The sequence below is a fragment of the Dendrobates tinctorius genome, unplaced genomic scaffold (genome assembly GCF_039654945.1).
Source record: "Dendrobates tinctorius isolate UK_male_01 unplaced genomic scaffold, ASM3965494v1 ptg000092l, whole genome shotgun sequence".
Taxonomy (NCBI): Eukaryota; Metazoa; Chordata; class Amphibia; order Anura; family Dendrobatidae; genus Dendrobates; species Dendrobates tinctorius.
In genome coordinates, this window is record NW_027361760.1 from 501,755 (window position 1) to 521,752 (window position 19,998).

The 19,998-nt window shown below is 43.6% G+C and overlaps 1 protein-coding gene across 3 annotated transcripts in view; it reads right to left on the minus strand.

Annotated features, from left to right (window-relative positions):
* Positions 1-1,710: 1,710 nt before the first annotated feature.
* Positions 1,711-19,998, minus strand: part of LOC141098451 (uncharacterized) — a 41,290-nt gene continuing 23,002 nt past the window's right edge. For all 3 annotated transcript variants that reach the window (XM_073586272.1, XM_073586273.1, XM_073586271.1), the window contains exon 3: positions 1,711-2,884. In XM_073586272.1, the coding sequence (XP_073442373.1) occupies positions 1,755-2,884 (1,130 nt within the window). In that variant the 3' untranslated portion in view covers positions 1,711-1,754. The remainder of the gene's footprint in view (positions 2,885-19,998) is intronic.

Sequence of the window (19,998 nt, forward strand, 5' to 3'; positions counted from 1 at the left end):
AATTCACGTCTAATGATCATATTACACAGTATCATGGAGGCAAACAACTTAATGATGACTGAAGTGACAAAACAGTTGAAAAGTTTATGAATCAAATAAAGATATGGCCAAAAGTGTTGGCACCATTTAAATTATTCCAGAAAATGTATTTCTCCAAGAAAAATTATTGCAATTACACATTTACTTATATACATGTTTATTTCCTTTGTGTATATTGGAACAACACAAAAAAACAGAGAAAAAAAGGCAAATTGGACATAATTTCACACAAAACTCCCAAAATGGGCCGGACAAAATTGTTGGCACCCTCACCTTAATATTTGTTTGCACACCCTTTGTAACTGCAATCACTTCCTATAAACATCCACAAGCTTCTTACACCTTTCAGATGGAATTTAGGACCACTCTTCTTTTGCAAACTGCTCCAGATCTCTCATATTTGAAGACGCCTTCTCCCAACAGCAATTTTCTCTCCACAGGGGATCAATGGGATTTGGATTCAGACACATTGCTGACCACTTCAGAACTCACCGGTGCTTTGCCTCCATTCATTTCTGGGGGCTTCTTGGAGTATGTTTGGTGTTATTATCCTTGTGGAAGACCCATGATCTAGGACGCAAACCCAGCTTTGTGACCCTGGGCACTACACTGTGACCCAAAATCTTTTGGTAATCTTCAGATTTCAGGATAGGTAGAACACAATCATCCTTGAGAAAGGGTGCGTTTCACCAAAACGTAGCCTAAGTCAGTGCATTTGGAACTGGCTACTCGTGTGTTTGCTACATGTCTTGAAGTCTGGATTTTCTATTGGAGGAATTTGTTCCAAAAGAACATCTTTACCTATACCAAACAAGGATTAGGGACATTTCATCTGTACATGGTAATATATGAAATATGAAACTGATTGAAATTGTATCCAAATGAAGTTGCATACAGGACAGCTTGGATTTTTTTAGAACTTGATTGGTCCAGCTTTTCCACCATCTGGACTCTCCGGCGTTGCAATCTTTCATCAGTTTTTCTCTGTCGTCCACATCCAGTGAGTTTAGCTACAGTGCCATGGGTTGTAAACTTCTTGAATACGTGGCACACCGCGGACAAAGGAACAATAAGATCTCTGGAGATGGACTTGTAACATTGAGATTGTCAAACAATATCAAAAATTTTGGCTATCAAGTCCTCAGACAGTTCTCTTCTCTTCTTTCTGTTCTTCATGCTTAGTGTGGCACACAGATACACAATGCTAGTTTCAGGTGTGACTTTCATATTGCTCACACCTGTTAATTGCCACAGGTGAGCTTGTATGAGCATCACATGCTTGAAACAAATATATTTACCCATAATTTTGGAAACTTAAGGTATCATCAATTTTGTCCGCCCTATTTTGGGGGTTTGGTGTGAATTATGTCTCAGTTGCCTTTTTCTCTCAGTTTTTTTTTGTGTTGTTCCAATATACACAAAGGAAATAAACATGTGTATAGCAAACTGTGTGTAATTGCAATAAAGTTCTCAGAGAAATACATCATATTCTGTAACAATTTCAAGGGTGCCATCACTTTCAGGCATTACTGCATTCTTTAAGTCTTATGTGCCGTGATACATCATATTAGGTCATGCAATACTTGGGAAGGATGTGTGATGTTCATAACTATGTACCATTGTACCTCTGACATATTTGGTTATGCTTCGCAACAAACTCAGCCGGCATCATGGCTTCACATGCGGGTTTATTAAATTTTGTTGAATAACATTGCTCATTCAGTCACCTTTACTGCTTTTACACGTAAGTGAATTTTGACATGGGTAGTTAGGTGAGCCTTACGAGTGAAGCACTTGCCACATTCAGAGCAAGCATAGGGTCTCTCACCAGTGTGGGTTGTCTGATGGCGGACAAGATCTCTATTGAGAGCAAACCTTTTATCACACTTGTTACAGGCATATGGTCTCTCTCCCGTGTGTGACCTCTGATGGACATTGAGGTTGGAGTAGCAAGTAAATCCTTTCCCGCACACAGTACAGACAAATGCCCAATCTCCTGTATGAGCAGCTTTATGTTTTACAAGTCGAGAGTTATCAGCAAAACTTTTTCCGCAGTCTTCACAGGTGAATGGCTTCTCTCCTGTGTGAGACCTCTTGTGTATGACGAGAGCGGATGTGCATGAAAATGTCTTTCCACATTCCACACATATGTATGGCTTCTCTCCCGTGTGTGTTCTGTTATGTATAAACAGAGAAGAGTTACTGGTAAAACTTTTCCCGCACTCCCAACAGACATAAGGTCTCTCTCCGGTGTGGATCCGTATGTGAGTGGAGAGTGTGGCACTGCTAGTGAAACTCTTCCCACAATGTGTGCAGGTGTACGGACGTTCTCCCGTGTGAATCCTTTCGTGGATGACCAGAGAAGACTTTCGGGCAAAACTTTTTCCACAGTTGTTACAGGAATAAGGTCGTTCTCCGGTGTGGGACCTATGATGTATGACAAGGTGAGAACTTGAGATGCAGCTTCTCCCACATTCAGTGCATATGTAGGATTTCTGCACCTTGTAGGGAGTGTAAGGGATAGTACATTTAGAGATCTCCAGAGAATCTTTGTTCCTATTTTCACTCTTATATATCGACTTGATAGTCGAGCTACGTAGACGTGGTTTGCCTCGGTTCCTTTCTTCATTGTCTTCGGGTTGACTTTCTTCTTCAATTTCTGAAGGACTCATGTTCTCCAAGACATAATCTGTTTTCTTACAGCAAGCGGATTCTTTACTCAAATTTATCTCCAGGTTTTTTTGTTTGCTCAACTTGCGGCACCTTAAGCTGTGAGGAGCACAACTACGTTTATCTTTTCTGCCTTCATCGGATGGTGACTCTCGTCCATTGGGTGCCATGGCTTCTGTTAGGATGAAAGTACAAAAATAACAAATTAAGAAAATTTGCTTTACATGGTTTAAATACAATAAATATCATTATTGCACCAACTATTGACCAAAAAGTTCTGACTGGATGATCAATAACTTAACTCACCTTATATTTTATTTATGCGCACACACCAGGTCCATCTATTGGACCGAAACATTATAGCAAAGATGGATTGTATGGAATTAACCACATGTTGGTTCTATATGAGACAATCTGTATTAAAAAAGAAAAATATAATTCTTGCAATTTTCCCTTCGATCACTGGTTGTTTTTAGACTTTAACTTCCCGCTGTTTCAGGAAATAATACATGTGCAGGGTGGGCCATTTATATGGATAAACCTAAATAAAATGTGAATGGTTGGTGATATCAACTTCCTGTTTGTAGCACATTAGTATATGGGAGGGGGAAAACTTTTCAAGATGGGTGGAGACCATGGCGGACATTCTGAAGTCAGCCATTTTGGATTCCAACTTTATAAATGGCCCACCCAGGTGTATCCATAATTGCCCCCCACTGTACATTAACCACAAAAGTCAGATGCCGACCCTAGTTTTTCTATGGAAGCATCTAATGCGCATGTTCAAAGTACATGCTGAAGGGAGGGGAAGCAAGGTCATCTGTGACCACGCCTATTGTGACTGGTGGATACTGTGTTATCAGTGTGTGTGTATGTGTTAACAGTCATTATAATTCTGCCTCTGATGATAATGAGCCTGCTGAAAAGTACAGGAAGCATGAGTCTGAAACAGCCCCAGTGGCCATTGTATAAGTAGCAAGTTTACTAACTTAACCCCTTAACGACCACCGATACGCCTTTTAATGGCGGCAGTTGAGGGTACTTATTCCTCAGCGCCGCTTTTTAACGGATCTGAGAAATAAGGTGACAGCACCCCCCCCAGTATCAGAAAATCTCAAGGGTCTCAGATAACAAGGGTAGCTGAGACGCTGGAGAACATGATTCGGGTCAGTTTTTACCGTCTCCAGTGTTGCGATCGCCGTTATTCACCGAATAATGTAAAACGCAAAAAAAGTCTGATTTCCCATTTAATTTCTATCTCCTCTGATATGATCTAGCACATAAGAGGAGAGAGAAATGAGGTCCCCCGAACCCCCTCAGTACCTTTGGCACCTCTCGCATCCCCCGGCCCTCGGCATCCTCTTCCAAGAAGAAAATGGCGGGTGCATGAGCAGTGCCCCCGCCGAGATCTGCCGGCCGACACCTGGCAACAATAGATTTTTTATATTGATTCATTTCGATCACTGTGATAGACACTATCACAGTGATAAAAATAAAAAATAGCAAATCAAACCCCTTTATCACCTCCTTAGGTAAAAATACTTTAATAAAATAAAAAATTTATTTTTTCCATTTTTCCAGTAGGGTTAGGGCTAGAGATAGGGTTGGGGCTAGGGTTACGGTTGGGGTTACAGCTAGGGATGTGTTGGGGTTAGGGTTGTGTTGGTGTTAGGGTGGTGTTGGGGTTGTGGTTAGGGTTATGGTTGGGATTAGGGCTGTGTTAGAATTCGGGGGTTCCACTGTTTAGGTACATCAGGGGGTCACCAAACGCGACATGGCGGCTGCCATTGATTCCAACCTAATTTTGCGTTCAAAAAGTTAACTGGTGCTCCCTACTTTCTGAGCCCTGTCATGCGCCCAAACAGTGGCTTTCCCCCACGTACGGGGTATCGGAGTACTCACAAGGAATTGCACAACATATCTTGTGGTCCATCTTCTCCTTATACTTTTTTAATTTCACAAGGGTAAGTTTTTTGTGAAAAAAGGAAATAGTTCATTTTTTCCTTCCACATTGCTTTAGTTCTTGTGCAGCACCTGAAGGGTTAATAAACAAGTTCTTGAATGTGGTTTTGCGCACCTTGAGGGGTGCAATTTTTAGAATGGTTTTACTTTTGGGTATTTTCTGTTATATTGATCCCCCAAACTCACTTCAAATGTGAGGTGGTCCCTAAAAAAGGGTTTTGTAAATTTTGTTGGAAAAATGAGAAATCGCAGGTCAACTTTTAACCCTTATAACATCCTAACAAAAAAATAATGTTTCCAAAATTGTGCTAATGTAAAGTTGACATGTGGGAAACGTTATTTATTAACTATTTTGTGTGATAGGACAAATTTGTTTTTTTTTCCATAAAGAAATGCAAGTCATATCAAAGAAATTTTACCACTTACATCAAGTACAATATGTCATGAAAAAACCCCCCAGAATCAGTGGGATCCATTGAAGCTTTCCAGAGTTAAGACATCTTAAATTGACAGTGGTCAGAATTGTAAAAATTGGCGCCGTCACTAAGGGGTTAAAAAACCAAGCCCTCCTACACCAATGTTGATAACAAAATAAATACAAAAATTGTGGATGAAGGCACGGAAAAAATGGAAGAGAAAAAAAAAATCAGTGTTCTGAAGCAGTTAATAATGATCTTTTACTTCTAATCTATAACCATGAACTGATAAAAATTATTGTTTTTGTTCGCATCTGTCCTTCCCTATCTTGCTCTGGCATTTACTGGATCTCACTTATTTGTGTTACCTTGGGTTTACCATAATAGATAAATGTTCCAATGTTCTTGGCTGCCATCATCCGAAGACTGTGCAACAGGTTCAATAACCTGTTGAATTATATGGCTCATTAAATCCTTGTCCCTAGTCCATGCGTTGTGCGGGAAGATGTTTATCCTCTCACATTAATCTGCTTACGCTGAAAGTATTCTGTTCAAGGTTATCTAGTCTCCAGATCAGAAGTGTCTAGTTTTTGCATTTATTTTATCCCTGCTGCTCCCCCAATTATCCCATATTTTTTTTTCTTTCTTTAAAATCCGCCATATAGTTCCAGAGGTTTGGACGTATTTATTTAGTACTAATTTTTAACGTCTGACTCTTTACCAAAGGGACTTGGCTCACAGGGTGATAATACACAGCAGCCTAAAGACACGCCCACGAGGATCCTGTGATCACGTTCCCCTTAGTAAAGACCATAAAAACTAGCAGTAAATAAAAAGTTTCATATATCAGGAACAGAATAGTGAATTTAAAAAACAAAACAAAAAATACTCTGGTCAGTATACAAAAAAGAATAAGAGCAAAATCTGGCCACTTTTAATCTTGTGACAGATTGTTGTTGTGGACCCATGACTAAGGTTGACGAATCTAAACATTGATGGCCTAGCTGTAACACAGGTCATTAGCATTTGCTCAATATGACCCCCAGGATCTCTGCCTTCATCCTTGCCTCCCCTTTATCGTTCTCATAGGCACTGAGAACGAGCCTGTGAATGGTACTACAATTCAATCTAATTCAAGTGAAGCGACAAGCATGGTTACCAACAGAGCCAAGTTGCTGCTCCGGTGGTCTATGTAGGGAGTCATCATGGCTCAAAAAGGATCCCTTGTGTATCTTGTGTGTATCTTCTCATGGGATCATGTGGACCAGTGACTGTACATCATCTTTGCTCTACAATCCATTCATTTAGATTAGTGTCAATTCATAATAAGGAAATACAGTCATGGCCAAAAGTATTGACACCCCTGCAATTCTGTCAGATAATACTCAGTTTCTTCCTGAAAATGATTGCAAACACAAATTCTTTGGTATTATTATCTTCATTTAATTTGTCTTAAATGAAAAAACACAAAAAGAATTGTCCTAAAGCCAAACTGGATATAATTCCACACCAAACATAAAAAGGAGGGTGGACAAAAGTATTGGCACTGTGCGAAAAATCATGTGATGTTTCTCTAATTTGTGTAATTAACAGCACCTGTAACTTACCTGTGGCACCTAACAGGTGTTGGCAATAACTAAATCACACTTGCAGCCAGTTGACATGGATTAAAGTTGACTCAACCTCTGTCCTGTGTCCTTGTGTGTACCACATTGAGCATGGAGAAAAGAAAGAAGACCAAAGAACTGTCTGAGGACTTGTGAAACCAAATTGTGAGGAAGCATGAGCAATCGCAAGGCTACAAGTCCATCTCCAAAGACCTGAATGTTCCTGTGTCTACCGTGCGCAGTGTCATCAAGAAGTTTAAAGCCCACGGCACTGTGGCTAACCTCCCTAGATGTGGCCGGAAAAGAAAAATTGACAAGGGATTTCAACGCAAGATTGTGCAGATGTTGGATAAAGAACCTCCACTAACATCCAAACAAGTTCAAGCTGCCCTGCAGTCCGAGGGTACAACGGTGTCAACCCGTACTATCCGTCGGCATCTGAATGAAAAGGGACTGTATGGTAGGAGACCCAGGAAGACTCCACTTCTTACCCCGAGACATAAAAAAGCCAGGCTGGAGTTTGCCAAAACTTACCTGAAAAAGCCTAAAACATTTTGGAAGAATGTTCTTTGGTCAGATGAGACAAAAGTAGAGCTTTTAGGGCAAAAGCATCAACATAGAGTTTACAGGAGAAAAAAGAGGCATTCAAAGAAAAGTACACGGTCCCTACAGTCAAACATGGCGGAGGTTCCCTGATGTTTTGGGGTTGCTTTGCTGCCTCTGGCACTGGACTGCTTGACCGTGTGCATGGCATTATGAAGTCAGAAGACTACCAACAAATTTTGCAGCATAATTTAGGGCCCAGTGTGAGAAAGCTGGGTCTACCTCAGAGGTCATGGGTCTTCCAGCAGGACAATAACCCAAAACACACTTCAAAAAGCACTAGAAAATGGTTTGAGAGAAAGCACTGGAGACTTCTAAGGTGGCCAGCAATGAGTCCAGACCTGAATCCCATAGAACACCTGTGGAGAGATCTAAAAATGGCAGTTTGGAGAAGGCACCCTTCAAATATCAGGGACCTGGAGTAGTTTGCCAAAGAAGAATGGTCTAAAATTCCAGCAGAGCATTGTAAGAAACTCAGTGATGGTTACCGGAAGCGGTTGGTCGCAGTTATTTTGGCTAAAGGTTGTGCAACCAAGTATTAGGCTGAGGGTGCCAATACTTTTGTCCGGCCCATTTTTGGAGTTTTGTGTGAAATGATCAATGTTTTGCTTTTTGCTTCATTCTCTTTTGTGTTTTTTCATTTAAGACAAATTAAATGAAGATAATAATACCAAAGAATTTGTGTTTGCAATCATTTTCAGGAAGAAACTGAATATTATCTGACAGAATTGCAGGGGTGTCAATACTTTTGGCCATGACTGTATAGAGGACACAAAATACATGTATTTACCACAGTGAAAACTGCAAGAATTTAAGAGTCATGAAACATTAAATAAACAAAAATTCTAAAAGAAGTTAAAAACTTGATTTAACCCCTTTCTGATATATGACGTACTATCCCGTCCATGTGCCCTGGGCCTTAATGCCCATGGACGGGATAGTACATCATACGCGATCAGCCGCACTCACGGATGGAGTGCAGCTGATCACGGCCGAATGTCAGCTGATTCTCACAGCTGACACCCGGCATTAAGTGCCAGGAGCGGTCACGGACAGCTCCCGGCACTTTAACCCCTGGCACATTACGATAAAACATGAGCTCAGCGCTCCGAAGCAGGCAGAGGGGCTGTCAGCTGTGAAAGCCCCTCTGCCTTTGGATTGGAGACTCTGCGTTATGACATGGGGTCCCGATCGCTGCCATGGAGACCCGATGTCGTCATGACGAAATCAGGGTCTCCAAAGCTGAGAGACCTCCTGTCATGCGCAGTGCATATCAGGGAGTCTCTCAGGTTAGTGTTATAGAAGCTGCAGCGCTGACAGCTTCTATAGCATGCAGATCTGCATGCTAAAGAAGCGATCAGCCTGCACAAAATGAGTGTCCCATAGTGGGACAAGGTGTAAAATAAGAATTAAATTAAAACATTTTTTTAAAATAATTTTAAAAATATTTTAAAAAATAATAAAAAAATCAATGTTTATTCCATCAATAAATAAATATTTAAATTAAAATAAAAATCTTTACAATAAACGTACACATATTTAGTATCCACCCATCCGTAACGACCTGACCTATAAAACTGCCCCAATAGTTAACCCCTTTAGTGAACACCATTAAAAGACAAAAAAACAATGCTTTATCTTTATACCGCCAAACAAAAAGTGGAATAACACACGATCAAAAAGACGTATATAAATAAACATGGTACCGCTGAAAACGTCACCTTGTCCCGCAAAAAAAAGCTGTCATATAGCTCCATCACCGGAAAAATAAACAGTTATAGCTCTCAGAATAAAGCGATGCAAATATACTGTATATATTTGTGTATAAGCCGACCCGTGTTAAGCCGACCCCTCTAAATTTGCCACAAAAAAATGGGAAAACTTATTGACTCGCGTATAAGCCTAGGGTGGAAAATGCAGCAGCTACTGATAAAATCTCAAAAATAAAAATAGATACCACTAAAAGTAAAATTAATTGAGACATCAGTAGGTTAAATGTTTTTGAATACCCATATTGAATCAGGAGCCCCATATAATGCTGTATGGATACAGTTCATGATGGGCCCCATAAGATGCTCCATACAAAATACGCCCCATATAATGCTGCACAAAGGTTAATAATGGCCCCATATGATGCTCCATAGAATAATATGCCCCATATGCTGCTCCATAAAGGTTATGGCCCCATAAGATGCTCTATAGAATAATATGCCCCATATGCTGCTCCATAAAATATTCCATAGATTATGCCCCACATCCTGCCCCATAAGATGCTCCATATATTATGCCCCATAAAATGCTCCATAGATTATGCCCCATAAGATGCCCCATAAAATGCTCCATTGTTGTGAATTCGCTTTCTGGCCTCCCTCTGGTTGTTACTGAAGGTATTGGAGCCGGTCAGATCGACAGAGGGGTTGCGAGTTCTCTTTCTGGGCTCCCTCTGGTGGTTACTGGAGGTAATGGAGCTGATCTGATTGACAGAGGCTTGCCACCTGATAATGACGATTGGAGAGCTGGGGTTTCAGATTGGGATTTAAGACAGCCGACTCCCTCTATCCCTGCTTGTTATGAATGAGTCACCGAAGGAGGAAAAAACAAAGATACAAGCTAAGTCCAGAAAACCGGAGAGGTTGGTATCTATCGGATTGCAGACCCCTGATCCTATCCACAACAACTAACAGTAGCCGTGGGGGGGTTCCTACGATGCCCTAGACCCCTCGATCACAGCCGGAGAACTAAATAGGCCTAAAGAAAGAAAGGGGAAATCTAATCTGCCCCAGAGCAGACCCCAAAGCAATAGGCAGCCCCCAACATATAATGACGGTGAAGCAAGATGAAAACACTAACAGATAGAAAGATAGGTTGAGCAAACGATGGGGCCCAAGCTAACTAAAAAGGACAGGATAGAAAAGCTGCTGTCTGCAATCCGTAAAAAACCCTACCAAAAAATGTCCCAACCGTCTGATAGGAAAAACAGGCTCTGAAGTCGCTAGGACTTCAAAATGACTATATCAGCACTCAGGTAAATTCTGAAGACAGAGCAAAGAGACAAACTGATCAGAGACAAAAATGGAACTCAGCACACCCCCGACCGGGGATGGCTGACCTCCAAAAAACAAGGTAAACAAAACAAAACTAATAAGTTCAATAGCAGAGCAAAAACTTATCTTTGGGAAGCAGGAGTCAGACTGGTCTCCAAGAATCCAGCAGAGAAATCACCAGCGACTCAGAAGGGCGTCGGCTGCCTTATATCCAGCCAGAAATTCCTGTTACCCAGTCATCATCTACCAGATCAGGTGTTTGGTAATCAGCCTCACTACCTTCCTTCACCAGAAGAGGGAGTTCATCAGACATCGACGCTGAAGGGGAAAATGAACTCACAACAGTACCTCCCCCTTGAGGAGGGGTCACCGAACCCTCATCCATGCCACCAGGGCGATCAGGATGGGCCCGATGAAAGGCACGAACCAATCTTTCGGCATGAATATCGGATGCAGGGACCCAAGAATTATCCTCCTGGCCATAACCCTTCCATTTAACCAAATACTGGAGTCTCTGTCTAGCCAGGCGAGAATCCAGTATCTTCTCAACCTCATATTCCACATTACCTTCAACCAATACCGGGTCAGGGGGTGCCACCACAGGAACTATTGGCTCAACAAACCTCTTTAACAGAGACTTATGAAACACGTTATGGATCTTAAATGTAACAGGAAGAGCCAATCGAAAAGAGACTGGATTAAGAATCTCCAAAATCTTGTAAGGTCCAATAAATCTAGGTTTAAACTTTGGAGAAGTCACCTTCATAGCGATATTCTTTGATGACAACCAAACCATATCACCAAACTTAAACTGGGGACCAATGGTCCTATGCCGGTTGGAAAACCGCTGGGCCTTTTCCTGGGAGAGAGACAACTTATCCACCACTTGGTCCCAGATCTGGTGCATTCTCTCCACCACAGTGTCAACACCTGGGCAGGCAGAAGGCTCCACCTGCCCTGAAGAGAATCGAGGATGAAACCCAAAGTTACAAAAAAAAGGTGACATCAAAGTGGCAGAACTAGCTCTATTATTTAAAGCAAATTCGGCCAAGGGCAAAAATGAAACCCAATCATCCTGATCAGCAGAAATAAAACATCTCAAATACGACTCCAAAGTCTGGTTTGTTCTCTCCGTCTGCCCATTGGTCTGAGGGTGAAACGCAGAGGAGAAGGACAACTGAATTCCCAGCTTGGAACAGAAAGTCCTCCAAAATCTAGACACAAACTGAACTCCTCTGTCAGACACAATGTTCTCAGGAATCCCGTGCAAGCGAGCCACCTGTTGCAAAAACAAGGGCACCAACTCTGAGGAAGATGGCAACTTAGGGAGTGGTACAAGATGGACCATCTTAGAGAATCTATCACAAATCACCCAAATAACAGTCATTCTGTGAGAGACAGGCATATCAGAGATAAGATCCATTGAAATATGGGTCCATGGCCTCCTGGGAACCGGCAAAGGCATCAACAACCCACTAGAGCGAGAACAAGGTTTAGACCGAGAGCAAGTCCCACAGGACTGCACAAAATTCCTGACATCATGAGACAAGGCGAGCCACCAAAAAGACCAACTCACCAAATCTCTAGTACCAAAAATACCTGGATGACCAGCCAATGCAGAGCAATGAACTTCAGACATCACTCTCCTCCTCCACTGGTCAGGAACATACAATTTTCCAATGGGACAACGCTCAGGTTTGTCCTCCTGAAACTCTTCCAGAGCACGTCTCAAATCGGGCGAGATGGCAGAAAGAACTACCCCCTCACCTAAGATGGTAGCAGGCTTGGTCACAACAGGAGAATCAGCAGAGACTCCTAGAGAGGGCGTCTGCCTTGACATTCTTAGTGCCCGGAAGAAAAGAGACCACAAAATCAAAACGTGTGAAAAACAATGCCCACCTAGCCTGTCTGGGATTCAAGCGTTTGGCCGACTCCAGGTAAATCAAATTCTTGTGGTCAGTAAGGACCACGACTTGATGTTTAGCTCCCTCCAACCAATGTCTCCACTCCTCAAATGCCCATTTCATGGCTAACAGTTCCCGATTCCCCACATCATAGTTACGTTCGGATGGGAAGAACTTTCGGGAAAAGAAAGCACAGGGATTCATTTTAGATGTTGCAGGATCTTTTTGGGACAAAACAGCTCCTGCACCAATCTCAGAAGCGTCCACCTCTACCTGAATCGGGAGTGAGACATCAGGTTGCCGCAAAACCGGAGCAGAAGTGAACCTTCGCTTCAGCTCCTGAAAGGAAGAAACAGCCTCCGGAGACCAATTCAGCACATCAGCACCCTTCTTAGTCAAATCAGTCAATGGTTTGGCAATACCAGAAAAATTAGCTATAAATTTACGATAAAAATTAGCAAAACCCAAAAACTTCTGGAGGGCCTTCAAAGAAGTGGGCTGAACCAAATCATAAATGGCCTGTACCTTGGCCGGGTCCATTTCAATAGTTGACGGAGACAAAATAAATCCCAAAAATGAAATCCTCTGTACACCAAAAAGGCATTTCGATCCCTTGACATACAGGGAATTCTCCCTCAAAATCCGGAACACAGTCCGAACATGTTACACATGAGAGTCCCAATCCTTGGAAAAGATCAAAATATCATCCAGATAGATGATCAAAAATTTATCCACCAAGTCTCGGAAAATATCATTCATGAAGCACTGGAAGACAGAAGGGGCATTAGTGAGCCCAAAAGGCATCACCAGGTACTCAAAATGTCCCTCCGGAGTATTAAACGCTGTCTTCCATTCATCCCCATGCTTAATGCGAATAAGATTATACGCCCCCCTGAGGTCAAGCTTTGTAAACCAGCAAGCACCTTTAACTCTGAAGAATAGATCAGAAATCAGGGGTAACGGATACTGATATTTGTTGAGGGAACGATAGTCAATACAAGGCCTTAATGACCCATCTTTCTTAGCCACGAAAAAAAACCCAGCACCTAAGGGTGAAGAGGATGGTCTGATATGACCCTTCTCCAACGACTCCTTAATATAGGATCGCATAGCCTCGTGCTTGGGTACAGATAAATTGAAAAGTCGACCCTTGGGAAATTTACACCTAGGGTTCAGCTCAATTGCACAGTCATAACTCCTATGAGGAGGCAAAGACGCAGACTCATTCTCACTAAATACATCATAAAAATCAGCCAAATAGTCAGGAACATCATGCGACTGGGGAGAGGTGGAGAAAACAGGAGCATCACTAAGGGCACACCGACAACCCCAACTCACCACAGACACAGATTTCCAATCCAAAGCTGGATTATGGATTTGCAACCAGGGAAACCCCAGAACAATGGTATCATGCAAATTATGCAACACCAAAAATCTGCAATTCTCTTGATGGTCTGGGACGACCCGCATTACCACCTGGGTCCAAAACTGAGGTTTATTCTTCGCCAAAGGAGTAGCATCAATACCCCTCAAAGGGATAGGCGTCCGCAGAAGTGTCATAGGAAATTCACAACGTTTAGCAAAATCCAAGTCCATCAGGTTCAGAGCTGCTCCCGAATCCACAAAAGCCTTAGCGGAAAATGTGGACAGGGAGCAGATCAGAGTAATTGCCAGAAGAAACTTAGGTTGAACACCACCCACAGCAAATGTGTGTGCAAAACGTTTCTCTCGTTTAGGGCAGACAGAAATAATATGCGAGGCATCACCACAGAAGAAACACAGCTTATTACGCCTTCTGACGTTGCGCCCTAGACAAAACTTATCACATTGCATAGGTTCAGACATTTGTTCAACAGGTGGCAACACCTCTCGTGCGGTTTTGCGTTCACGCAAACGCCGATCAACCTGAATGGCTAATGACATAGAATCGTCAAGACCAGAGGGAACAGGAAATCCCACCATAGTATCTTTTACGGTTTCTGACAAACCCTTCCGAAAGAAAGCTGCCAAGGCACCATCATTCCAGGTAGTAAGGACCGCCCACTTTTGGAATTTTCGACAGTACAACTCTGTAGAATCCCGACCCTGGCTCAATGCCAACAGGGCCTTTTCAGCCTGATCAATAGCATTAGGTTCATCATACAGCAACCCCAAGGCTTGAAAAAATGCGTTCACATTAGTAAGAATAGGATCAGGTTTCAAAGAAAACGCCCAATCCTGAGGATCACCGCACAGCAAAGAGATGACAATTTTAACCTGCTGCGCGGAGCTCCCCGACGAGTTAGGCTTCAAGGCAAAAAATAATTTACAATTATTCTTAAAATTCAAAAATTTAGACCGATCCCCAAAAAACACATCAGGAGTAGGGATCTTTGGTTCAGCAGCATGTGAATGAGCAAGATAGGCGGAAATTCCCCGCACTTCAGCTGCTCAACACGATCAGACAATTGCTTAGTCTCCATTTAGAGGGAAAAAAAATCTCCTCCTGCAGCCCCCCCCCCAAAAAAAGGAAAAAATATGTATATAAAAAAAAATCCTGACACTTTTTTTTTTTTTTAAATTCTTTTCTTCTTTGGAGTACCCTAGAGTCTACAGTTAGGCTGGTGATTCTGTTATGAATGGGTCACCGAAGAGGATAGCAGGTCCAGGCTAAGCCACAGAAAACCAGAGAGTTTGGTACCTAAGCAGATTGCAGACCCCTGATCCTATCCACACAACTAGCAGTAGCCGTGGAGCGTACCTACGATGATCCTAGATGCCTCGGCACAGCCAGAGAGCTAACTAAGCATAAAGTAAGAAAGGGGAAATCTAAACTGCCCCAGAGCAGACCCCAAAGGAATAGATAGCCCCCAAACAATATGAAAACACAAACACTGGCAGGAAAATAGACTGAGCAAATGATGGGGCCCACACTGACTAGACAGGTCAGGACAGGAAAGACACTGTCTGCAATCACGCAAAAAACCCTGGTTGCCCCGGACCACCAAGAAAATTGTAAATTTTTGGTGTTGCACAATTTGCATGATACTATTGTTCTGGGTTTTCCTTGGTTGCAAACTCGTAATCCTGTTTTGGATTGGAAATCTGTGTCTGTGGTGTGTTGGGGTTGTCAATGTGTTCTTAATGACACTCCTGTTTTCTCCACCTCTCCCCAGTCTCATGATATTCCTGACTATTTGGCTGATTTTTCTGATGTATTTAGTGAGAGTAAGTCTGCCTCCTCATAGGAGTTATGACTGTGCAATTGAGTTAATGCCCCGGTGTAAATTTCCCAAGGGTCGGCTTTTCAATTTATCGGTACCCGAACATGATGCTATGCAATCTTATATCAAGGAGTCGTTGGTGAAGGGTCATATTAGACCATCCTCTTCACCTTTAGGTGCTGGGTTTTTTTTGTGGCCAAGAAAGATGGTTCATTGAGTCCATGTATTGACTATCGTTCCCTTAACAAAATCACTGTTAAATATCAGTACCCGTTACCCCTGATTTCTGATTTATTTTCCAGAGTTAAAAGTGCCTGTTGGGTTACCAAGCTTGACCTCAGGGGGGCGTATCATATTCGCATCAAGCACGGGGGTGAATGAAAGACGGCGTTTAATACTCCGGAGAGACATTTTGAGTACCTGGTGATGCCTTTTGGGCTCACTAATGCCCCTTCTGTCTTCCAATCTTTTATGAACGATATTTTCCGGGACTTTGTGGATAAGTTTTTGATCATTTATCTAGATGATATTTTGATATTTTCCAGTGATTGGGATTCTCATGTGGAACATGTCCAGACTGTGTTCCGGATTTTGAGGGAAAATTCTCTGTATGTTAAGGGATCGAAGTGCCTTTTTGGTGTACAGAGGATTTCATTTTTGGGACTCATTTTGTCCCCGTCTGCTATTGACATGGACCCGGCCAAGATACAGGCCATTTATGAATGGGTTCAGCCCATTTCTTTGAAGGCTCTCCAGAAGTTTTTGGGTTTTGCTAATTTCTACCGTAAATTTATAAGTAATTTTTCTGGTATTGTTAAACCACTGACTGATTTGACCAAAAAGGGCGCTGATGTGGTGAATTGGTCTCCAGAGGCAGTCTCAGCATTTCAGGAGCTTAAGCGGAGATTCACTTCTGCTCCGGTTCTACGGCAACCTGATGTCTCACTCCCATTTCAGGTGGAGGTAGATGCTTCTGAGATTGGTGCAGGAGCCATTTTGTCCCAAAAAGATCCAGTGACTTCTAAGATGAATCCCTGTGCCTTCTTTTCTCGAAAATTCTCCCCATCTGAATGCAACTATGACGTGGGGAATCGGGAATTGTTGGCCATGAAATGGGCATTTGAAGAGTGGAGACATTGGTTGGAGGGAGCTAGACATCAAGTTTTGGTCCTCACTGATCACAAGAATTTGATTTATCTTGAATCAGCCAAACGCTTGAATCCTAGACAGGCTAGGTGGGCCTTGTTTTTCATGCGTTTTAATTTTGTGGTCTCTTTTCTTCCGGGCACTAAGAAAGTTAAGGTGGACGCCCTTTCTAGGAGTTTCTTTGTGGATTCTCTTGATGTGACCGAGCCTACTACCATTCTAAATGAGGGTGTAGCTCTTTCCGCTATTTCACCTGATTTGAGACGTGCCCTTGAGGAATTTCAGGAGGACAAACCTGAACGTTGCCCTATGGGAAAATTGTATGTCCCTGACCAATGGAGGAAAAGAGTAATGTCTGAAATTCATTGCTCCGCGTTGGCTGGTCATCCAGGTATTTTTGGTACCAGAGATTTGGTGAGTCGGTCTTTTTGGTGGCCTGCCTTATCTCGTGACGTCAGGAATTTTGTGCAGTCCTGTGGGACTTGTTCTCGGTCCAAGGCCTGTTCTCGCTCTAGTGGGTTGTTGATGTCCCTGCCGGTGCCCAGGAGGCCATGGACCCATATCTCAATGAATTTTATTTCTGATCTTCCTGTCTCTCAGAGAATGACTTATCTGTTGTGATTTATGATAGATTTTCTAAGATGGTTCATCTTGTACCACTCCCAAAGTTGCCATCTTCTGCTGAGTTGGTGCCCTTGTTTTTACAACAGGTGGTTCGGTTGCACGGGATTCCTGAGAACATTGTGTTGGACAGAGGAGTCCAGTTTGTTTCCAGATTTTGGAGAGCTTTTTGTTCCAAACTGGGAATTCAGTTATCTTTCTCCTCTGAATTTCATCCTCAGACCAATGGGCAGACTGAGAGAACAAACCAGACTTTGGAATCCTAGTTGAGATGTTTCTTATCAGCTGATCAGGATGACTGGGTCTCATTTTTGCCCTTGGCCGAATTCGCGCTAAACAATAGAGCTAGCTCTGCCACTTTGATGTCGCCCTTATTCTGTAACTTTGGGTTTCATCCTCGATTTTCTTCAGGGCAAGTGGAATCTTCGGCCTGCCCAAGTGTGGACTCTGTGGTAGAGAGAATGCAGCAGATTTGGGACCAAGTGGTGGATAAGTTGTCCCACTCTCAGGAAAAAGCCCAAAGGTTTTCCAACCGGCATAGGACCATTGGTCCCCGGTTTAAAGTGGGTGATATGGTTTGGTTGTCTTCAAAGAATATTCCTATGAAGGTTGCGTCTCCAAAATTCAAGCCAAGATTCATTGGACCTTATAAGATTTTGGAGATCCTTAATCCCGTTTCTTTCCGATTGGCTTTTCCAGTTACGTTTAAGATCCATAACATGTTTTATAAATCTTTGTTGAAGAGGTTTGTGGAGTCAGTAGTTCCTATGGCGGCGCCTCTTGACCCTGTATTAGTTAAAGGCAATTTGGAGTATGAGGTAGAGAAAATATTGGATTCTCGTTTGGCTAGATGGAGACTCCAGTACTTGATCAAATGGAAGGGTTATGGCCAGGAGGATAATTCTTGAGTCTCTGCTTCTGACATTCATGCCGAAAGATTGGTTCTTGCTTTTCATCGGGCCCATCCTGATCGGCCTGGTGGCGTGGATGAGGGTTCGGTGACCCCTCCTCAAAGGGGGGAGTACTGTTGTGAATTCGCTTTCTGGCCTCACTCTGGTTATTACTGAAGGTAGTGGAGCTGGTCAGATCAACAGAGGGGTTGCAAGTTCTCTTTCCGGGCTCCCTCTGGTGGTTACTGGAGGTAATGGAGCTGATCTGATTGACAGAGGCTTGCCACCTGATAATGATGATGACTGGAGATCTGGGGTTTCAGATTGGGATTTAAGACAGCCGACTCCCTCTATCCATGCTGGTGATTTGCTTCCTGTTCCTCCTGAGGTCTGATTTCTCCAGCTCTGTTCCTGCATGTTCAGCTAAGTGGTTTATTTGCTATTCTGTTTGCATTTGATCTGTTTTTTTCTATCTCTTCTTGGTGCGGGTCAGGGGTCGCATTCTCCCCATTTTTACCACCTATACATATTACCTCTACAGATATTTTACCAGTTTTCCACCAGTCCCACAGGGCTTCCAAGGCCCGACCTATCACCATAACATACTGTAAGTCCGGGACCACCCCCACTTCATGATATGTGGACTCCTCACCTGCGTTAATGTAGAGGTAGGTTGTCAAAGGTCCTTTAACGACCCGCCTGGAGCCATTCACTCTCGGCCCCGTCCCTGGTGACACAGAACTTTCAGGAGGGGTCCTCAGCACAGACACTCCACTCTCCTCCATCATCATACACACCTTAAACAAAAGAGTCTATACTAGCGCATGGCCTAGCGGCCATGCGGCTCTTTTATAGAGGCATCCTTCCGGAACCTTCCAAGTAGTGGACCAATCCATGCAGGAACGGGACCTGCGCACGTGACCTCCGGCCTCCAATGAGAGGGCGTCCCACGGGCATGCTCAGTACCCAAAAGACAGGACTTAGTCCCAGAAGCGTCTACTTGATGCTGACTCAAGGATGGAGTTATAGCAGAGCCAGAAGAATCAACCAGACGCCTAGCATCAGCTGGGCAAGACGCCTGGACCGATGTCTTTGCTGAGCAGGAATCTCAGGAAGACATGGCTCGAGATTCCCCCTGTGCAGTGGGGGAAACTCGACGCCTAACAGCAGGTACCAGGATAGGGGGGTGAGGGGACCATGCATACCGGGAAAGAGGGGTGAGGGGGACCATGCATAACCGGATTGGGGGGGTGAGAGGACCATGCCTACCAGGATTGGGGGATGACAGGACTATGCATACCAGAATAGGGGGTGAGGGGACCATGCATACCATGATTGGAGTCTACCAGCCCCAACACCCATTCTACATTCAACCGGAAGGAGCACTGTAGAGTCAGTTCCCTGACCGGGCCCCCCACAGCACAGCATGGATCTACATGGCAGGAACTTCGACAAACCAACGGCGCATTCGCCGCCGCCTTTTTTCTTTTCACCACCTCAATTTGAGTTACCGCCCCCTTTTGGGAGTCCACCCCTTTTCGGGCAACAACATCCTTTTGGGATACCGCCCCCTTTGGGACTCCACCCCTTTTTTGGAACCATCGCTGTTTGGGTAACCGCCCCTTTTTGGGCCACCACCCCCTCCCTGGGGTATAACCTGTGGACTCCGCATGGTACTCTCAGGTCCAGTCTCTCGGGGCTTGTACCGGCCCTTTAAGAGGTTGTCCGCACTGGACCTCTGATGTCCTTTTACGACACCCCACCACCGCCGTCTTCGTGCACCCGCCAATCCTCAGCAACCTTCGTAACCCCGCCAAGTTACAACTAGACGCTTGTCACCTTCGTGACCCCGCCGAGCCACAGCAAGCTGACTTGAGAAAGAAAAACTTTGTG